Source organism: Misgurnus anguillicaudatus, chromosome 7, assembly GCF_027580225.2.
Source record: "Misgurnus anguillicaudatus chromosome 7, ASM2758022v2, whole genome shotgun sequence".
In the NCBI taxonomy this organism is placed as follows: Eukaryota; Metazoa; Chordata; class Actinopteri; order Cypriniformes; family Cobitidae; genus Misgurnus; species Misgurnus anguillicaudatus.
Genome location: NC_073343.2, coordinates 18154319 through 18171880, shown reverse-complemented (window position 1 = coordinate 18171880; position 17562 = coordinate 18154319). Strand labels below are relative to the sequence as shown.

General features: G+C 37.5%; 1 protein-coding gene across 1 annotated transcript in view; it reads left to right on the top strand.

Annotated features, from left to right (window-relative positions):
• The first annotated feature begins 550 nt into the window (after positions 1-550).
• Positions 551-17562, top strand: part of LOC129416905 (ALK tyrosine kinase receptor) — a 723819-nt gene continuing 706807 nt past the window's right edge. The window contains exon 1 of the mRNA XM_073869493.1: positions 551-2056. Coding sequence (XP_073725594.1) covers positions 1336-2056 — 721 coding nt within the window. The 5' untranslated portion in view covers positions 551-1335. The remainder of the gene's footprint in view (positions 2057-17562) is intronic.

The window sequence follows — 17562 nt, the reverse complement described above, 5'->3', positions numbered from 1 at the left end:
TAGCCTACACATATTTAAGTATAGAATCAACATAATTAAAAAATGTGTGTGAAGTGTGTCACACTGCAACAGACTTTCATCTTACATCAGAGACCACAAACGCAACGTAGGCTATTAAAATCCCTCACGTCTTCATGATTTCGTTTTTGTTTAAGTTTAGATAGAAAAGATGTAGCCTATATAGAAATTTCTGTATAATCCATGTATTCTGGTCTGCTAGTGTTGTTTAAGAAAATGTTAATGCCAGAAACTTTGTAAAACAATCTTTGTCGTATGTAATTTAAACGGAATGGAGTAAGTGTGTCTAACCTGCGTTTTGACGCATCATCGTTTTGTGTCTTGGAATGGCAAAATTTAAAAGGCTTTGAATGAATCAGTCACAAAATGATTGGGGTGCAACGCTCCTCATACACAGATATTCATTAAAATCTAATTACTGGCGCGGTGCTGCGTATGGAGTGGTGCCATCTCGGTATTCTCAATGAGATTAGAGCGCCTTAATGAGTGTCCACCTAAGGTAGGCTACTGTCGTTCCTTCACCAAAACGACGTTTTACCGACCTGCTGCTGGTGACGTCACAAGAAGACGCAGAAGTGAGTTTCACAATAAAAAATAAATAAAAAAACGGAGCGTTGAGGTGGCACGCGCACAGTGAGCTCCCGCGCACGCGGCATTTGCTGCCTCAAATGAGCAGCTCACGCTGAAAAGGCTCCTTCGTTTTGACAGGCTCCGCAGGTAAGACCCGCTCGATTCATAAAGACCGCATTCACAAAAGCGAAAAGAATAGCAGGTGTATTGCTATAAAATAAAGTTCTAATTATTCTCGTCGACAACATCGCCGGCTATGGATTATGTTTGATTTGTGCGCGCGCAGTTTGGCGTGCATTTATGTTGCCTTGTCGAAAGTGGACAGGATAAACGTATAAGGATCTGTTGTTACGGGACTGTTTAAGGTATTTGAGAAGCGGATACTAAGCCTCTTTGCTGACAGGACTTCTTTCACCGCTAAAGCATTGCATGCAGATACAGTACAAGGAGCCTTTGAGCAGCCCTGAAGAACTTGTTAGGCATACCAAGAAGGTCCACAAGAGGCGAATCTTTGGCGAAATTTCTTCTATAGGACATAGGCGTGGATCATACAAATGTAATTTGCGGGATTTATATAGCGATCTCGAGAGGTTTTATTAAAGCAATCCCGTCTTTCTACACAAGGAAAAGAAATGTAGACCCTGAATAGCCATCCATTCGTTTGCCGATTCAGCTCTTCATTTGGAGACAGTGTGTGGGCTGGAATATAGAAGAATCATCAACAAAAGGATAATTTGAACGTAAATCATGACTTCTCGGATACTCTACTTTTTTCTTTTGTCTGCGGCATTTTTATCCGAGCTGCAGTGCGCTTCTCAGAGAGCCACAGACGCACTTACTACTTTCCCCACGTCCGCTTTCACCAACGGCACCGACAAAAAGGACTCCAACCAAACCTTCACCTCACGGCTCAAAAGGAAGACGCTCTCGGTGGATTTCGCCGTCCCGTCCCTGTTACGGCACTACATGGCTCTGTTTATAAAGCGCCCTCTTAACGGAGACTGTCTAACGTTTAACAGATGTTACACGGTGCGCGCAAACTTACTTATGCGCTGCGCGCCGTTACAGAAAACCATTGCTAGTTTGCTCGATGTAAAGTTGGCCGCGATGAATTTCAACAGATCCAGCACTGGACAGCTCCCGTACCGAAACAAGCGGCCCGTGCCGAAAGTTTTGAATTTAGGTTTGACCAAAGCCAGTCGAAAGTCCAATCAAGTTGTGGTGGAGGTTGGTGAAGAGATGGTTAAAACTGGATGTGGAGGATTGCATGTGTATGAGGACGCGCCGGTTCTGTTTTTGGAAATGGACCTAACACGGATTTTGGAATGGTGGCTGGGGGCGGAGGGCGGCCGGCTCAGGGTCAGACTCATGCCCGAGCGGAAAGCACAGGTACCAGGGAAGGAGGACAAGTACTCTGCGGCCATCAGAGCTTCAGATGCCCGACTTTTTCTTCACATAGCTTCAAGTGGTAAGCTCTTAAATGTGCTGGTCACATTTTACATTTTAGTGTTTAAGTTGCAGTACAATCCGGTAGATTCTAGACTAATACACACGTGGATATTGATTCATTCAAATAGTTCAAGAAATGTGTACACAATGCAATTATATTTTTTATTTACATCTATCTACATCAGGCAAAGTTTTGTGTACGTTTACTGCTGAAAAGTTTTGTTTTTAACACATTGACCCTTCAAATGCCATCAAAAAATTGAAAACGTTCAGTTGTGAGTCAGACTTTACAACTGTTGCATTGTACTTCATGTGTATCAGTTTTGGTAATACATTGGTTTTTAATATTGGAGGCACTTCAACACCAGTAAAGACAATCCTCAGCATCAAAGCATTTTCACACATAATTAAAACTGTTAAAATTGAGAAATTCTCATTGGTGTTAACCAAAAGGAGTGGCTACATGAGATATCTAACAGGTTTGTATTTATGAATCACTTTAGTTTGTTTAACTTCATATGTTAAACTTCATTGGTGTTAAACCAATTTCAAATGCAGTATGAGACATTTTGATGACACATCATTTGGTGCTATTTCCTTATTCCTTATTTATTCTGAAAGACCAACTGCTCTTAATGCACATAGAGATTTTTCAAGGTTTACTACTAAGGTACTAAAATCAGGCTTTGGTCAAGATAATGCATTTTTTTAGTGCAACAGCTGCTGACCCTCTCAGTTTTTGATGTAGTGGGCATATTGTCAATTGTTTTATTTGCTTCGATGCTTGTTTTGTCAATGTAAACAGGACTGTCTGTAACCAACAATAAGAAGCATACAGTAGATCAGCATTATTACATAATTCTGTATGTGACCTAAAAACGTAAGGAACATAACAGAATGTTCTTTTGTGAAATATGGACTTCGATTGTGCTCCTTGATGGCGTCACATTGATATTTCTTTTGTTTGTCACCTTTGAAAGCTTTTTCAAATGTTTGGGAGACTATTTGTGACATTCATCTAGCCTGTCTGACAGCTTAAGAAAGGTTTTGTGATTTATATGTCCAATACAGAATAATATGCCAGTATATTAATCATAGTTGCTTCAAGGTGGATTGAAGCTTCTGGTAGGGTATTTCAGCACACTGCTGTGATTTGAAAGGAATCAGAAACCGTTAATCAAATGGTGCTGTCCAAGGCTGGTTGGCTTTATGCTTATTTTAATAACTTCATAAATATTCAGTTGGTTACCCATCAGCAATCATCTCTGTCAAAGATGTCCCTTGAAATAGTAAATCAGTGAAATCAAAGCATTTACTTTATTTTTTATGAATTTTGCTATTTTCCATATAAACACAGTGGTCTTGTTGCATTTTAAGTGGTGAACAGAAAATATTTTGGGTGGTCATTACATAAAAAAAAACATCTACAGTCTTGAGTTCCTCTTGAGGTTTTTTTTTTAATGAAATTACAAGTGCTATAATTATGACCTCATTTTGAAAAATAGAGGGTTGTTTTTATCTGTCACAATGTTTTTCAGTGGGTTCAAAAACTGAATAATGAAGTTAATGTTTAAATAAATGAGCCCCATATAGGTGGAAGTTTGAATTTCAAACATCAAATGATTTGGTAGTGGAGTATCAAAGGCATGTTGTTCCTTGCAGAGTGGGCAGTGTAATCCTTCAAGACTCTCTGATGCCGCTGGGAATTTATCATCAGAGGGTCAGAAAAGTCATTAAGACTTTTCTTTCTCCCCAGGCCTGGTGCTTTGTGACTTTGACCGCCCTCTGCTGCTCTCAGCATTCTTCATTACAATCAAAATTTCCTCCTTTCAAGCACACTGTTCTGTTTTTCAGAAACTTTTTATGATATGTGATGAGTATACAACCTAAAAACAAAAAATATAAAGTACAGAGTACACATTAAACACAGTATATTCTATTTAGTGTATGTCTGTCTTTAACAACATCCCAAAGCCAGTTTAAAATTAATAAGAGATTGTAAAAATACATACGTAATGTTATAAGAATAAAGTTAAAATTGTGAGAAAATTAAGTTGTAGCATTACGATCAAAAGGTAATGTTTTGAGAACTAAGATGTACAATTAGATTTAAGGTGCCGTAGAATTCAAAACTGTATTTACCAGGCATTAATGAATAATAAGAGCTCTGTACATGGTAATGACAGATCGGTAGCCTCAAACATTGTTTCTCCTCTTTCTTATGTAAACCTTGTGCATGCAAATAACAGCTAGAAGAGAGATCTATCTCAACATAACACTGACTGTGATGTTACAGTAGATATGTACGCCCCAACATTAAATTACACATTAAATTAAGTACAATGAGTGCGTTTACATTCAATAACAGATAACTATAAAAAAGCTGCTTATAATAGAAACCATTTTCATGGGTTTACATGCAAATCAATTAACCGGCTATGCAGAACACTGCGTTTACATGGGATTTGGAGATTTGTCTGGTTTCTCGCAGGCAGTGACGTCACCGCCTATTAATATAGTCATTTAAAAAACCTGTGCCGATCAGTTTTTGCTTAGGCAGTTTATGAGATTTCCTCGATCAAAGAAACCTGTTTAACACGTTTACATTAGTTTATTAAGCATAATTGGCGTAAGACTGTGCAGGTTAATGCACTTAGACTGCGTTCCACTCTAGTTTTAGATAGCTCTCGCAAACTTCCCTAAACATTTCCCCTCGGGGGAATCCCTGTTGCCATTTTGAAGTGCGTTCCACTTCGTCAAGTGAACGAGGTAAGTTTATATGGACAGACCCTCGCTCCCTCTGTCAAAATCGACAATCGAAATTTAACTTCTACTTCATATGTACACTTCATGCAGCTTCATACAATGCAACACGATTGTCAGTTCAGCAGCTCGCGCTTTGCACAGTTCAAATGATGGAGGGGCGGTCTTCACTTTCCATGTGATCGAGGGCTTAGGGCGATCCATTTGAACCCACTTCAAGTGTTTCAGCAGTAGTTAGCACTTGTACAACGTAAGCAATGACGTACATCCGAGTGAATGAGACTGAGGGAAGTTAGCGAGGGAATGTCATAAAAAACAAACTGGAACACAGGCTGTTGTTACAATGCTAAAAACAAAGTTGTGACTGCTAAATTAACGCTAAATGCTAGTTAAAGGCGGTGTGCACGATTTCTGAATAACACTTTGGAAAAGGGAGTCGGGCCGACTACCAAAACACTAGTAGCCAATCAGCAGTAAGGTGCATGTCTACTAAACAACATTGTTGCCTGGGTTGTGTATGTGTGGGGCGGGTCTATCAAAAGATGGTCCAGATTATATTGGGGTAGGGGCGTGTTTGTTTAGGTGATTTCAAATGTCAACATTGGCTTTCAGAGATCATGGACCCTGCCTTTAATGCTATATGCTAGCATTTAGGCTGAAGTTGTTCTATTGACGTTACAGTTACGTTTTGCAGGTCCATACTGAAAAAAACACAAACTTTCCACTCAGAAACAGCCATTAACAATATCCAAACATTGATTATTCATCAAATTCAATATCTTCATCTTATACACGCTCAAACATAAGGTCTGTTTACGCAAACACACAGCCACTGAAAGAAGCTTGTCTGTGAAACAGCCAATCAGAGCAGAGCTCAACATTATGATTCATGACCCTTTCAAATAAGGTAATAATAGACCAATTCATTCTAAAGGCAAATCCTGGAGTTGTAAATGGACATGTAAAAACGTTTCTGGATAATTTTTGCACTTAATAAAGCCACATACTTTCTTTGTAGATATAAAAGAACAATTTAACATATTATTTCAATGCATTCTTTGGAACTTTTAAATGTGTAATAGTAATGTTGCTCGAATAAAGCTGACAAATTTAGAGCAAAAACACAGCATTATGAAAAAATAGCACAATTGTCACAATAATAGTAATAATATGCCACCAAATATTATTAATAATATGCCACGATTTATTAAATCTGCAAATTTCTATCAAACTTTGACCAATAAATAAATAAATCAATAAAATATAAAAAATCTTCTGTATGGTGTTCAAGCCTTCTTAAGCCATACAATATAGTTTTAAGTGTCAAACAAAACGAACAACATGGATGGTTTTAGTGGTTGTAGACAGCTTCATTCAAACGTCAGGAAATGTGACGCTACACTAACGTCATGTGTTTATTGATTTGACTCACATAAGTTACATATTTCAAACGAAATAATTGAATTTGAATCAAAAGAGATATTTATGACGATTCATTAAACACATGGAAACCAAGACTGATTAAGCTGCCACAATGATGGCATTGCATTGATGTGAGGTGCAAGATGGGCTGATGGGTCAGGTAACGTCAGCATTGGGTTGGTTTGAGACAGGAGTGGGTTACACACAAATACCCAACACTAACAAAATGATCTAGCTGGCGCAATCCCACAACTGGGTGACAAAAACAACCCAGCATTTTTTAGACTGTATTCAATGCAGTCTTACAATTGTGCAAATCTATTTTTGCTTGTTTTCAGAAACTAAAACAGTAACGAAAAAGAAGGTGTTCTTACTAAGGCATTCTGACTACGATCTGTTTTCTTGTTTCATAAAGAAACAACAGCAATATGGCTTGCTCATGAGGCTTTGTAAATAATGACACCATTTTTATTCTTGGGTGAACTAATCTTTTTACACCTCTTCATCCATTCTTTAATAGTAGTCCCTGTATTGACCACCAAAGATCAATAATTCACCCACTTAAAACTTGTATCTAAAACCTACGCAGTCAAGAAAGTAGCTTTAAATCGACACGTGTGTTGAACACACTCTTAGAACGGATGTGTTAAAAACAACACATTAGTGTTGATTCTGGGACAACATATTAAATGAATCCGTCCATCTCTGTGTTATTATTGAAACCACACATTTTGTGTTTTATTTTAATTCAATTCAATTTTATTTATATCGCGCTTTTCACAATTGGTGATTGTTTCAAAGCAGCTTTACATTAATAGAAGCAGTGAAAAGCACAGAAAATCGAAAGATAGCATAACATAGTACACGATAGCACAAACAGCTAAATTTGCTCCGGCTATGAATCAACATTATAAGCGAGCGTATTACTAAGAGGGTGAAGAGGGTTACTAGAAGAGGGTGCTAAGTTAAGCCTGAGAAGGCTGCCTCTCCGGGTTGAAAAACCCCATAGGAGAAAAAAAACCCAGACCTTTTAGACGGGGAAGTAAAAAAAAGGAAGGTAAAACCCTTGGGAGATATATATATATATGAAGAGTTTGGTTCCAAAACGCAATAAATCCATTTTGACAAATTTCGGTAAAAACGTGTTTTCTATACCAAGAAAGTGACAAGATGAAAACCAGTATTTTCTGTTACAAACTTTCACATAGCATCTTTAGGTTATAAAAACATAAAAAATTCAAATCCATAACTTGATTTTCAAAGATTTATTATAAAAACGAATTCTTTTTTCCACAAAATGCAATAAATCCATGACAGTTTTTTATTTCAAAATGCTATAAATCTATTAAATCAATGTATAAATGTGCATTCATCTTTACCATTTTATATTTATTTAGTTGACTAGTGGTATACAATGATTAAAAAATAAACATTAATGGCATTAACCAAAACACTTACTTTGTTATATTAAGAACACAATGTTTTAGCATGAGAAGCTTGATGCTGTCTGGAGAGCAAGCAACCGAGTGCCTCTCGCGGAAATTATTAGCTGTTGATGGCTTACGTTTCTTTCCCATCACAGAAAACCATCACAGGTTTGGCAATGCTATTAAAGTATTATTTTGTTTTGTTTGTTGATCACGAAGTACAAAGTAGATGAGGAAAACTAGGACTCCGTGTACTCAGCGCGCCGCCATGTTTGTTTACATTGCGTGACAGGTCCGCTGTAATATAAGAAATGGATTTATTGCATTCTGTAAAAAAGGAGCAGTGGCGTTTGTCGCATTTTGGGAAAAATGGGAGAAAAGATGACACAATATCACGGCGGGTATTGGATTTTGCGTAAAATTAATTATTTACTTTTAACTACTGACCTGATATAATACTGATTTTGGCAGTAACTCATTTTTTTCAAAAATGGCGTTTATTGCGTTTTGGAACCAAACTCTTCATATATGTCTTGTTTGTCTCATTTAACACAAAATCAACACAAAATGACACATAATGTGTTAAAATTACACATTTTAACATAGCTTAACACACAAAGATGTGTAAAAAATTAACACATCCTTTCTAAGAGTGCAGAATACTTGGTTCTATCTCATCTTAATAGACAACTATAGGTAAGCCATTTGTTGGTTAATTTCCCTAAAGTGTGTTAACACTGTGCTGGCACTATCAACATTGCTCATTGCAGTATTGTTTGTTTGAGCCAGTAACATTATTATGTCCAACCTCAATTATATGTCCCAATAGACAAATGTGAGGACAATTCAACTTGTCTTTAATTCAAACAGTCAAAAAGAGGGTGGAAAATGGTCACGGTACTGTATATGAAATAATAAAATGACCCTTTTATAAATGTCAATGGACTTGCGTGCAGAGGATTTCAGAGGACTAACTGCTAACACTTGCACAATTTCAACATTTTCACCATATTGTGACTAGGAATAGCAGACACTTAGCCTTTTGTTCTGGCAGCAGTGTTTTGTCTAATATTTCTGAGGCTGCCTTGACTTTTACGCACTGAGCATCATAAATGGCTCAGGACACGTGTTCCAGGATTTGTCTGAGAAACATAAGCCTATTATCTCGGTGAATGAAAGATGGAAAACAGAGGAAACGGAAGAATGGGATTTTAGTTAGTGTGTTTTCGTTTCCCTCAATGTCAACATCAGTTGCGCTAACAGTGATAATTGTGCAGATTACAGCAAAACATCAATCTGGGTAGATTAGCATATTTACTTCATACTCTAAAAGGGTCTATAGCTGTAAGATTTGGCTTGTTCACAATGTTTTCTGCATCTCATTCTTTGGTAACCCTTAACAAAAACAGTTGTGTGTTTCAGATTCTGCTGTAGAATCAGTGCTATCTATAGTCATCGAAATACCAAACTTCAAAGTCAAAAGTTGCAACGTCTCAAACATTTTTGCGCACCCTCACCCACACAAGATTTTGCTTTGAAGCATGGTTAGTCTTCTCACAGAATCCTTTTTCGCTTTGTATGATATTTTGTTTCGGAATAATATTTGATTTTGCTAAAAATTCATTTTGAAATGGTAGGCACTCTGCGTTTCCTGAATACCAGTGCAGCTGAAAGTTGTACATTTAAAGGCATCTGTGTGGTGTGCATGTGGATGTAAAGTTAAGTAATTGATACAAGCTTGAAATGTCAAGAGCCAATTGATTCCCACTTACTTCCATGCACTGTCATTTAATAACAGGATGGCTAGTTGCTTCATGTGTTCAATCACAAACTCATGGAAAAATCAATATGGGGTCATATGTACGATGGGTTGATTATTTATGTATTTTTGATAACTAATGAAATGTTGGAGCACTTGTTTACCACCAGGACTATCTCAATATTACTCCCCCAGAGATTTATGGATCAATGTAATTCAATAAGCTAGCTCTACATATTTTTACAAGTCTATAGCAGCAGAAATATGACGCCACGCAGTAAAAAAAATGCTGTATAGTAATGCAGCTGTTTGCCAGTAACTTACTGTAGATTTAAATGTATACTATTTACTGGCAACAGTTTGTTCAAAGTTAAATAAATATGAAACATTAAGAAGTTTTTGTCTTTACTGAATAAAACTACAAAATAACAGCCTCATGCAAAGCATTCTGGGAACCAGAAATCTTCATAAACCTTTTTCTGTTTTTTTCCGTTCAGATGTTGGTTCTTAGAATGCTTTGAATGGGGGTGTTATTTTAGTTCAAATTCTGTTAAGATAAAGACTTGTTAAAGCAATAAACCCCAAGAAGCAGTGGGTTACCAGTGCATTTTATAACAGCTAAGGGGCGTTGTTAGGCACGACGCGAAGCGGAGTGCCTAAACCCCCTTAGCTGTTATAAAATGCACTGGTAACCCAACGCTTCGAGGGGTTTATTGCGTTTATAAAACGGTTACTTCATATGCATAACGTTAGCGGGATTTTATAAAATAAAACACAAATAAGTTGTAATTATATTAGTATAAATATTACTCTTCCGCCAAACAAAGTAGTTCCTCAGAATCAAGTGTGGCTGCAACAGAACGCAGTTCACAAACAACACAGACGCAGCAAAGGCACAATGAAAATATGATTAAAGACTGTGGTGTTTATTTTTATATATCAACATTCATCTAATTTATACATTAACATTTATATCGTGCAACTGTTGAAGTGATGATCAAATATGTTTGTAAGCATGCTTAACTTTTTCCCCGTCAGCGTTTTTTTTTAAGTTGCCACCCAGTTTTAGTTGAATGCCTTACAGAAAAATGATCTTCTTTAAATAAACATAAGATATCAAATGAAAGAACAGTCCATCCGCTTTCCAACAACATCAAAAAACGTTTCATCCTACCTTCATTTGTTGTCTTATCAGTTATCACCTCTCAAATTTTCAGCTAAATGCGGAGATAATTCCATTTTTGTGAGGAACTTAGAGATCAGATCCAGAGCCTGATCAAAACACACGCTAAATCCCCCACAACGCTGTTGTGTCGAGTGAATGCCTCAGTGTTTAAGTTGGGTAAGATTGCCCTCTAGTGGATAATAGCGGAAATATCAATAAGACAAAAAAAACTTCAGAGAACGTTTTCTCTTTATTGATGAAATGTTTTATTTATTGACATTTATCTGGATATCGCCATAATTGTGCAAAGGTAGAAAAATTAAAAAATGATTAAAGACTGTGGTGTTTATTTTCATAAATTAATACGCAGCAACAGTGGCGCAGTGATACTTGTGATGCGGTCTGAACCGTGGGTTTACCGGGGTATTTTATCACGGCTTAGAACGCGTTTCAACCAATCAGAATGAAGAACCAGAACGAGCCGTTTTATAATAATGTTTAATGTTCATTTAACTTTGAACAAACTGTTGTCAGTAAATAACATACATTTAATTCTACAGTAAGTTACTGGCAAACAACTGCCAGTAAGACTGTAATTTCTACTGATTTTTTTTAAAGTGCAGATTCGGGATCCTATAAACCAGTGTTTCCCAACCCTGGTCCTCGGGCACCCCCTCCCAGAAAGTTTTAGATGTCTCCTTATTTAAGGTTGTTTTCACATATGTTGGTGCGCACCGTGGTGCGGCCTCGGAGCGCACCAAAATACATTGTATCATTTTTCAGTTAGTGCGGTCCGTGTTCACATATATATATTTTTACTTTACTCGAAATGCCGCACCGTACACCATGTGACAACGGTCAGCGCTGTCATTGGTCTCTGACAGCTCTTACCGTCTCATGACCACCCCCACGTTTCCACGACAACCAGCCTGACAGAGAGAGCGCAGCTATCAAGATGTGGAGATAAACGTTGCACGTCTTTGTCAAGTTTCTTTGCTTTAACGCGAAATTGCGTAGCTGTTCTATTAAAGCCTTTCTCACGGAGCCGTTTGCTAAAAGCCTGTAATGTCACTATTTGTGTGTGGAGGACAGCTATGCATTTATAAAATCATCAGCTCAAACGTAAAGGGACAGCAAATCTCTATGCAACGGACCAGGATTGGCTTGATTGTTGTTAACCCACAATATAACACCCGGCTCACGTCACAACGGAAGCCCAGTGGCTCAAACATGTGGAGAACTTCCTGTATTTGGTTCGGCCCGAGGTCCAGCAGTGTTCACACCACAGGTGGGTCGCCCCAGAGTTCGGCAACAGCCGCTCCCAGACCACCATTTTAGAGCGGTATCGGAGCGGCCGTTTAATGCGCACCCCAGTGCGGGTTTTTTTTTCACACAGACCCAAACCCACCGTACTCGGAGCGACACGTCATTTGGGCCGACCTAAACAGTGTATATGTGAAAACACCCTAAGACACCTGATTTAACTCATCAGCTTGTTAGGGACACATGTTTACCATTTTGGAAGGAGGCTGATGAGTCGAATCAGGTGTTTTAAATAAGGAGACATCTAAAACTTTCTGGTAGGAGGGGGGGGGGGGGGGGGCGAGGTCCAGGATTGGGAAACACTGCTATAAACTGTTTCAGCAGTAACAACATAACATGTCTGTCGTGGTCCGCACGTAACTTCCGGTAAACTCCGCTAAGAACAAATAACAACAAAGTTCTTCAAACATAGTTTATTTATATAACAAGCACAAAACAACACATAAATTAGGAAACCAAAACATTTGTTATTTTCGACGAGGCATTTTTTCAAGAGATCAGTTTAGCAACTAGTCAGACCATTAAAAAACGAAACTGGAAGTAAATTTCGGATCCAGACGTGTATCGCGTCAGCGCACGTGCGTCCGATGAATTCGTTGATAGATTCAAAGCTTGAAGAGACAATGGCTAATACATGGACTGCTTGCACACCCTTTGAATAAGTGAAGCTAACACAGAAATGTGAGTAAAAGTAATTTGCAAATAAAATCTACAACAGAGGAATTCATTTAAATGTGTTAGGAAATTGATTTCTTGTCAGGGGGTTGACAGATAATCCATCAAATATATACGGATATGTGCCAACAACAGCCCAGACTTATCTTTAAACATCGACAGGTGTTGACCTTGACATGAAATTGATCTTATATTGAGTATGCAAATTAATATCTGTAATTGTCAAGGACGATGTAGGTCTAATGTGAAACTTTAGTCATCCATCGCATACAGAACGTATGTGCTGAGCAGCACTTGTGAGATCTCAACAGTAAAAAAAATAAAGAATCAATGACAGCAAACCGTTTTTGACATTTTGCATGACTGCACTTACTCAACAAGCTAAGCATTATTTTTTATGCTACATTCAATTTACTACCCATACCCTCTCTGTTTCCAAGATGACACTGAACCTATGAAATAAAATACAGTTATAGTTGCTTCTAATTTAAAGGGATCTATCTATGAAGGACTTTAATGTTTGGCTCAGCTAGCCATGCAGATAGATAGAAATCAATGAATCTTAATGAGCTGCCCTTCTAACCTGCCACCATCTATCTCCAATGCTAATGTGCACTGGTTCACTCTCAAGGGCTATCTGCAAATAGGTTCCTCTGCTGGCAAAATGCACAGAGCTCTGATGCATAACATGACGTTCAAGATTTGGGCAATGGAAAAAGCTACTCTAAGTTACTCTTGGGACTCCAAGCCATATGGGATTGCCCCATTTAAACGAAATTCAGCTTTAAACGAGCACATTTGCACATCTCCACGGCTACCCCGGATAAACAAGCTATATTCATTGTTTATATACTGTAAGCACTTTCACTGTACTTCCAGCACTGAAATTGGCCATAAAAGAAATTAAGCAAAATTGTTACATATGAAAAAAAATGTTACAAAACCTGTATTTGGCACAGAAAAAGTGCATTTGGCTTTTTTGACAGTTTGCCTACACTGTTACACTTTTTATTGTATATATGCGGTAACTCACTGGCAACGTGCCCCATTACAGTATCATAACTGTACATGTTTTTTACAGTATGATGCCTTTACCACAGTTCCATTTTACAGTATAATACCCTTACTGTAACCTAGTTTAAAAAATTGCCTTGAAGGGGAATCAAACCCAGGTTGCCCGTGTCGTAGGTCCATAACACTACGACAGTGCTACAGAGTCACTTGATGAAATTACTCGCTACACTCCCCAAGTAGCCTCTTCTGTCACTCTCCTGTAACTCCGAGGAGAGAAATCTTGGCATCACTAGTGTTTTGAAGTCTTGAGGTCAAATTCAAACCTGACGGTCAAGCATTTATCCATAATCCCTTTATTGTTTCTATATCAATTCTCAATAAATTATTTACACTGCTGAAAAACAATTCACATTTTGAAATTTGCTTCACTGCTAAAAGCATATCAAATAAAATGTATTTCATTTCATAGATATATTTTATTTTTCCATTTTATATGCTTTTATAACACTATTTTGTAGCACTACTGCTGTTGTTTTACAGCAGTCTACCGCAATTTCCAAACATACAGTAAATCACTGTGAATTAAATGTTAATACCTATATTACATAATGCAATGCATATTAAAGTAATGAACTGGAAAAGAAAATGATGGTATTACTGGGCATTTTGTGGTAAGTAACTGTAGAAATTACAGTTAAGTCTAACAGTGTATGTTTAGCATGAGGAGTTTAACTTTTCAACAGTGTTAATAACTCAAAATGTAGGAAACAGCTTTTCACCCCCATTTTAAATAAGGCTGGATCTAGCACTGATTCGTATGCATTCCAAATTCTATCATTATGAATGTTGCATGTATTTTCCCAATCCGCTGAGTTTTGATGAACTGCCTTTGGCATGTTGCATAGACAGCATTGTGAATCTTAAAACCAAATCATTATTGGAATCGGCAGCCATTGTTTGCTTACTCACTGACTTCATTACCCAGAAAGTGTGTATACACGTGCAAGACAAACAAACAAACAAATAAAAAACTTAACATTTGATCCTGTGAGGAGTCTCTATTGCATTGCTGTTGCATTATAAGTAGATATCAGCATCAAGCTTATTAGAATGCAGAGTGCAATCAAGTATCACTCAACATTAAATTACCTTACTGAGTAATACAGTTTCTTAAATTAGTATATGGTAATTATGGGCATTCTTTCTATTTACCCACATTACATTAGATATATGGTGCTTTTATACATGTTTTATAAGTTATGAATGCTCTTTCAAAAGGCTCAATTCTGTAAACTGGAATTGTAATTAGCAAAGCTACGGTGGAGAGTGACATTTTTTTCACAATAATGACGTTCTAGTGGTAACAGTAACTACTGGTGAGAGATTTTAACAAGGGGAAATTTAAGAATAACTTCCCTCATTAATGGGAAACTTGACAAGTGGGTATGTTGAGAGTGGAATTTCAAAATTATTAGTACAGTTTAATGAGACATGACTTCATAGATGCGTTTTAAACCTTTAAATACATGGATTGGCACTTATTCTTAACAATACTACAATTGAGATATAATAACTATTAGTTTAATGTGTTGTTTATAGAAATGTTACTTAATCCTAATCAGTTCTGGTATAAAATAATCACGTTAAAGAGTCAAACTCTCATTTAATGGGTAATAACAAATTTTTTTATTCTTTCTCTGGAAGAATTCCCAATTCTTGATGTGTTCACTTCAGTTTCATTTGACCGTAGCCTTAAGGTTCATTTTGATAGGCTGGCCATAGTGATGTATCTTGGAATGTTGGTTAAAGTTGTTATTCCAACTGACAAACCTTATATGAAAACGTATTAAAGAACAATCTTTCGAACAGACTTTGAGCCGCAAGACTGTCATTAAAGAGTGGCACGAGGTTTGCCGTAAATGGAGTGCTGGGGGTTTACAGGGTGCCAGGGGCAAACTTGCACTCAGACCTATTTCAGTCTAAATCCATCTTAAAAATTGTGTGTATACAGCTAGTAGTAAACTTTCTAAATATAGTGTCTTTTAAGCTCTATGATGAAATCGAGGTTATTTGCTCAGAGGTTAGGTTTCATAGATCAGGTGCTTTGATTTTGCTCTCATTTGTAGTAAGTAATATAAAGGACTTCCTTAACTTTGTCTCGGATGCTTTTTCTAGAATTGCTTGGAAGCAGTTCATTGCATTTTTCAAATACCTTATTTCGAAAAACACTTTCGAAAAGTATTTTAAGATGATTTCATTAAACTTATTCAAAACTACTGAAAGGGAACAAATGTGTTTTCCCCTATATTTCTTGAGATTACCTGTTGGGTTGAAAAAAAAGTTTGGAAACTTTTGATACACAATACACAAGCAATATTTATCAAGTATGCAGGGGAAACTAATAAAAATCCTTACCTAATTTATTAGTAGCTTACTTAGATCATGTATATTGCCATATAACGTAATGTAGGCCCAGGGTGCGATTTGCCGGGGTCGTGCGGGTGGGTGCGTGGGATTTCCCCCTTTCTGGTCAATGTATCCCTGCCTCTGCTTAATTATTTTCATCCCCCCCTTAAAGTGATCAGTTCTTCTACACTAGTGGCAAAACGGGTCACAAAACTTTTCACGGATCCGTGGTTTGATTAAAGTCAATTTTATTTTAAAATGCGCTACTTTAGCTGGCTCTGATATAGCTGCCGTGTAGCCTCTCTGTATTCACCACTCTGCAGACTTGCTCAATGTCCCGCCCACGGCGCTATCTGACTGGTTACACACCCAGTTACACCTCACGAGTAATAGCCAATAGCCAAGTCAACACTTGCGAGATGGTTGTGGAGCTGTGTGTCGAAACGAAGTAAGGCACCTATTCAGCAGCATATTATTCGGCATAATAAAGCAGAGTTAGTGTCCCAGTCACACCACTGAGAATAGCCAAAGTTACACATATGATAAACGACAATGTCGCGTTTAGCGAGGCGCGGGCACGTCCAGTTCGCGCAAATGAGGCTAATTGACTAACACATAATGCATCTGTCTTTTCTATCATTTCACTGAGGCTCAGCATCGCGGTGTAAAGTTAACGTTATAACTTTAAAGGATAATTCTGGTATGCAACACTTTGAGTCTCATTTTTGGTTTGTTTTGGATGAACTACAGTGATGGACACAGAAATTTTGACAATAGGTCGTGTCTTGACTTTTTGACTCATTTAGAAGCGTCTCTTGACTGCTTCAGAATGGAAGTCAATGGCCATGCACAAAATGTCATTAAAACAACACTTAACGTTCATTTTCAAAACTGTACTACTCACCGAGTGGTTCATGGTGTTCGTTGATGATTAAAAACAAATATATTGGCGCAATGTATGATTTCAATCCGTGTTATTTGCTATAGTGGAACTATTTTTTCAGATACCTCACAACCGCGTATATACTTCCGCTCTATATTTGAGTCTGAAGCATGAATGAACATAGTCCAACAAACTGTAATAAAACGGTAGCATACTTTCAAAATCAAGTTTATTTATAACACTTACACCATCCAATATGTTTTTTTCATCGGCAGAACAATAAAGAAGATATTTTGCAGAAACCCCAGTGCTCCGTCATGCAAGTCAACAGATCCGCACACTTTAAGAGCTAAAGCATAAATATCTAATACAACAGTAATCCCCCATAACTCCGTGTGACATATTGACGTCTTGTGAAGCAAATCAATCAGTTTTTGCAAGAAACTGAATGTTATTTACAACATTATTAGCGTGAATGTCAAAGCAGGAAGCGCGTTTTCCGTTTGAGGCGATCTCTTCCACTGGTGTGCGTTTGGTGGCTGTTGGCTATGGATGTTGGTCTCTCTGCGCCACCTATAGAGCGGGAGCGTGAAGCGCACTTCCTGCTTGGCAGAAGCTCTGCATTAACGCTGTAAAATATTTATATATATATATTCGAATCCCAAAACTGAAATACGGAACGAATATT